This window comes from Myotis davidii, unplaced genomic scaffold (assembly GCF_000327345.1).
Source record: "Myotis davidii unplaced genomic scaffold, ASM32734v1 scaffold441, whole genome shotgun sequence".
NCBI lineage: Eukaryota > Metazoa > Chordata > Mammalia > Chiroptera > Vespertilionidae > Myotis > Myotis davidii.
Genome location: NW_006291818.1, coordinates 2,461,408 through 2,463,867, shown reverse-complemented (window position 1 = coordinate 2,463,867; position 2,460 = coordinate 2,461,408). Strand labels below are relative to the sequence as shown.

At 34.7% G+C, this 2,460-nt stretch overlaps 1 protein-coding gene across 1 annotated transcript in view; it reads left to right on the top strand.

Annotated features, from left to right (window-relative positions):
- Window positions 1-2,460, top strand: part of TEX9 (testis expressed 9) — a 66,875-nt gene that overhangs the window by 34,525 nt on the left and 29,890 nt on the right. Inside the window, 1 exon segment of the mRNA XM_006765239.2 lies at window positions 1,006-1,085. Coding sequence (XP_006765302.1) covers window positions 1,006-1,085 — 80 coding nt within the window.

The following is a 2,460-nucleotide window of genomic DNA, read 5'->3' as shown; positions in this document are numbered from 1 at the left end:
CACTGACATCACTGGATGAATCCTTTAGACCAGTGGTTCTCAACCTTCCTAATGCCACAACCCTTTAATACAGTTCCTCATGTTGTGGTGACCCCCAATTTTATTGTTACAAATTGAACATAATTAAAGCATAGTGATTAATCACAAAAACAGTATGTAATTATTGTTTATGTGTTTCTGTGTAATTATTGTATATGTGTTTTCTGATGGTCTTAGGCGACCTCTGTGAAAGGGTTGTTGGACCCCCAAAGGGGTCGCAACCTACAGGTTGAGAACCGCTGCCTTAGAGGAATGAAGTGGCTGCTTTAAATTTTTTTTTAGTTCTTACCCTAATTTATTTATAATTCTTTCTTTTAAACCCTATCCTCCACCCCACTTTGTAGTTGATAGGTGCAGGAAAGAAGAGGTGATATTTTATTTTAAGGCCTTATACATATCCATCATTATTTGTTAGAGTAGACAGCCTTGTCCTGTTCTGGTGCAGAAGATGTACTGATCGATACAATTATTGTCACATTGAGTGTTTGTTTGCTCCCTTTTAATTCTTGATATTTCTTTGCCAAAAGATTTTACTCTTAGGACTTCTTTTTTAGCCTTTTCATGGTATTCTTAACATTGAAGTTCTGTGTTATTTGCGACAAATTTTTCTACCCATCTAATGGATTTATGTTTTCATTTCTTGTGAGTATAATTTCCTTTGCATATTACACAGAACGGAAGATTCTAATATAGGGTGGAAGAAGGAATTGGATAAGATCATATAAAGGCATTGACATGCCAACATTTTCCCCTTAGAATTGACTTTCTTAACCCAGAATGGATAAAAGGTGCAACTACATTGTTACAGACCTTATTTTCATACCATGTTGTTTAGGATTCTGTGCCTCAATTTTGTGGAAGCTGTGGACAAATCTGAAATGGTTAACAATAAAAAAGGCACTTGAATAAATCCTATTTTTGTTCCTTTTTTTCCCCTATATGACTTATCTTTATTCATTTAACTAGAGAGATCAGCAAGAAGTACGATCTCAGCCTATTTCAGCACAAATTAAATCATATGAAGATGATGATGATTACAGTTTAAGGTAAGTCACTTAAATTCTTAAACACCTTTTTTAAAACTAGGTAAATGCTTTAAGGTTGTTTTTATTTTTAAGATCTAATCAACATATAACATTATATTAGTTTCAGGTGTACAGCAATTTGATATTTATGTATTGTGAAATAGTCATCATAATAAGTCTAGTTAACAACCATCATATACCTGGCTACAGAATTTTTTGTTATAATGAGAACTTTGAAGATCTACTTTCTTAGCAACTTTCAAATATGCAGTACAATATTATTAACTATAGTCATTATGCTGTACATTACATTCCCATGACTTATTTATTTTATAACTGAAATTTTGTACCTTTTGATTCCCTTCACCTATCCCCCCTCGCTTCCCCCTCCGCCAAGTCCTCAGTCTCTGGCAACTACCAGTCTGTTCTCTGTATCTATGAGTTGTTTTTTTGGTGTTTTTTTGTTGTTTTTTTTTCAGTTCCACATACAAATGAGATCATATGATATTTGTCTTTTCATGTCTAACTTATTCAATTAGTGTAATGACCTCAAGGTCCATCCATGGGTCTTCTTAATGGCAGAATAATATTCCATTGTATTTGTATAGCACAGTTTCTTTATTCATCCATCTGTCAGTGGACATTAAGGTTGTTTCCACATCTGGACTATTGTAAATAATGTTGCAGTGAACGTGGGGTGCATACATCTTTTGGGGTATGTTTTTGTTTTCTTCAGATAAATACCCAGAAGTGGAATTGCTGGATCATAAGGTAGTTCTCTTTTTAATTTTTTTGAGGGACCTCCATGCTATTTTCCATAGTGGCTACACCAATTTGCTTTCCAACCAACAGTGCGCAAGGGTTCCCTTTTCTCCACATCCTCACCAGCATTTATAATAGCCATTCTAACAAGTGTGAAGTGCTATGTGGTTTTGATTTTCATTTCTTTTATGATTAGTCATGTGGAGCATCTTTTCATGTACCTGTTGGCCATCTGTATGTCTTCTTTGGAAAATGTTTGTTCAGATCCTCTGCCCATTTTTAGTTGAACTATATTGCTTTGATTGTCCTTACTTTGAGAGTAAGCTGTTGTGGACCTCAAAAATTGAGATAAAATTTAGAAAATCTTGGAGGAACAAAAGCCTATTAAAGCTCAACCTTGAGGTATAGATTAGACTAAAGGTGTGGTTTTCACAACTATGGGTAATATTTTCCAATGGTTTTTCAGGGCAAAGATTATATTAAATGGCACCTAGTGAAACTTTCCAATTGGATAAAATAACTCAGGGCAAAGATCTAACTATAGGTATAGTCTCCACATAGAGGCCTGACAAACTCAAAACAACCCATTTTTAAATAGGAGAGGGGAGAATGAGATAGAGGGAGAGGTGGAGGA